The sequence below is a fragment of the Setaria italica genome, chromosome II, assembly GCF_000263155.2.
Source record: "Setaria italica strain Yugu1 chromosome II, Setaria_italica_v2.0, whole genome shotgun sequence".
Classification (NCBI taxonomy): domain Eukaryota; kingdom Viridiplantae; phylum Streptophyta; class Magnoliopsida; order Poales; family Poaceae; genus Setaria; species Setaria italica.
This window is the reverse complement of record NC_028451.1, coordinates 4076608-4077277: the sequence shown is the minus strand read 5'-3', so window position 1 is coordinate 4077277 and position 670 is coordinate 4076608. Positions and strand designations below refer to the sequence as shown.

The 670-nt window shown below is 68.7% G+C and overlaps 1 protein-coding gene across 2 annotated transcripts in view; it reads right to left on the bottom strand.

Annotated features, from left to right (window-relative positions):
- Positions 1 to 405, bottom strand: part of LOC101783024 (protein tesmin/TSO1-like CXC 3) — an 8298-nt gene extending 7893 nt beyond the window's left edge. For both annotated transcript variants that reach the window (XM_004955549.3, XM_004955550.3), the window contains exon 1: positions 256 to 405. In XM_004955549.3, the coding sequence (XP_004955606.1) occupies positions 256 to 306 (51 nt within the window). In that variant the 5' untranslated portion in view covers positions 307 to 405. The remainder of the gene's footprint in view (positions 1 to 255) is intronic.
- Positions 406 to 670: the final 265 nt, after the last annotated feature.

Below are 670 nucleotides of genomic sequence, written 5' to 3'. Positions count from 1 at the left end.
AGCGGGGGTGCCTGAGGAATCCGCCAGCGGGAAAGCGACCAACTTTGGTGACGAACCGCAAGGCAGCGCGGTCGAATCGGCGGAACGGTCCTGCGCGGCGGCGGTTGGGCTGCCTCCGCCTCAAAGGCGAAGGCCGGAGAGCGAACCCACGGCCCACAGAGGGAGACGCCGGAGCAGCAGGGAGGCAGTGGAGGAGGAGACGGGGAGGAGGAGGAGGAGGAGGAGGAGGAGGAGGAGTAGGGTGCGGGTGGTCACCTCGGCGCGCGAGGCCGCGGGCTGCGCGGCGGCACGGTCGGGCGTGTCCATCTCCGGCGCTGCTATCCGCTCCTCCGCTGACCCGCTGCACTGCGTCCGAGCCGGGAGGGGGAGGGAGGGGGCCGTGTCGCGGTGTCCGTTCGTTTGTATAGCGGAGGGGGCCAGGGAGGGCGCGGAGACGACGGGTGTGGGCCCCGGGGGCAATTTTTTCAAGCCGCGCGAGGGCGGGAAACTGGGGGGAGCGCTCCCTTCTTTTCGCCTTCCACTCTTTATTATTTTTTTTCGTCCTTTGCTTTGGTTGTCTCTGTCTCGTTGCGCCAACTGCCAAGGGCGGTCTCATCCGGTGGCGTCCCCGCCACGCGACACCCGGCCTATGCTCCCCGGCGCTGGGCGATCCGCTCCTGACAGTGGGCCC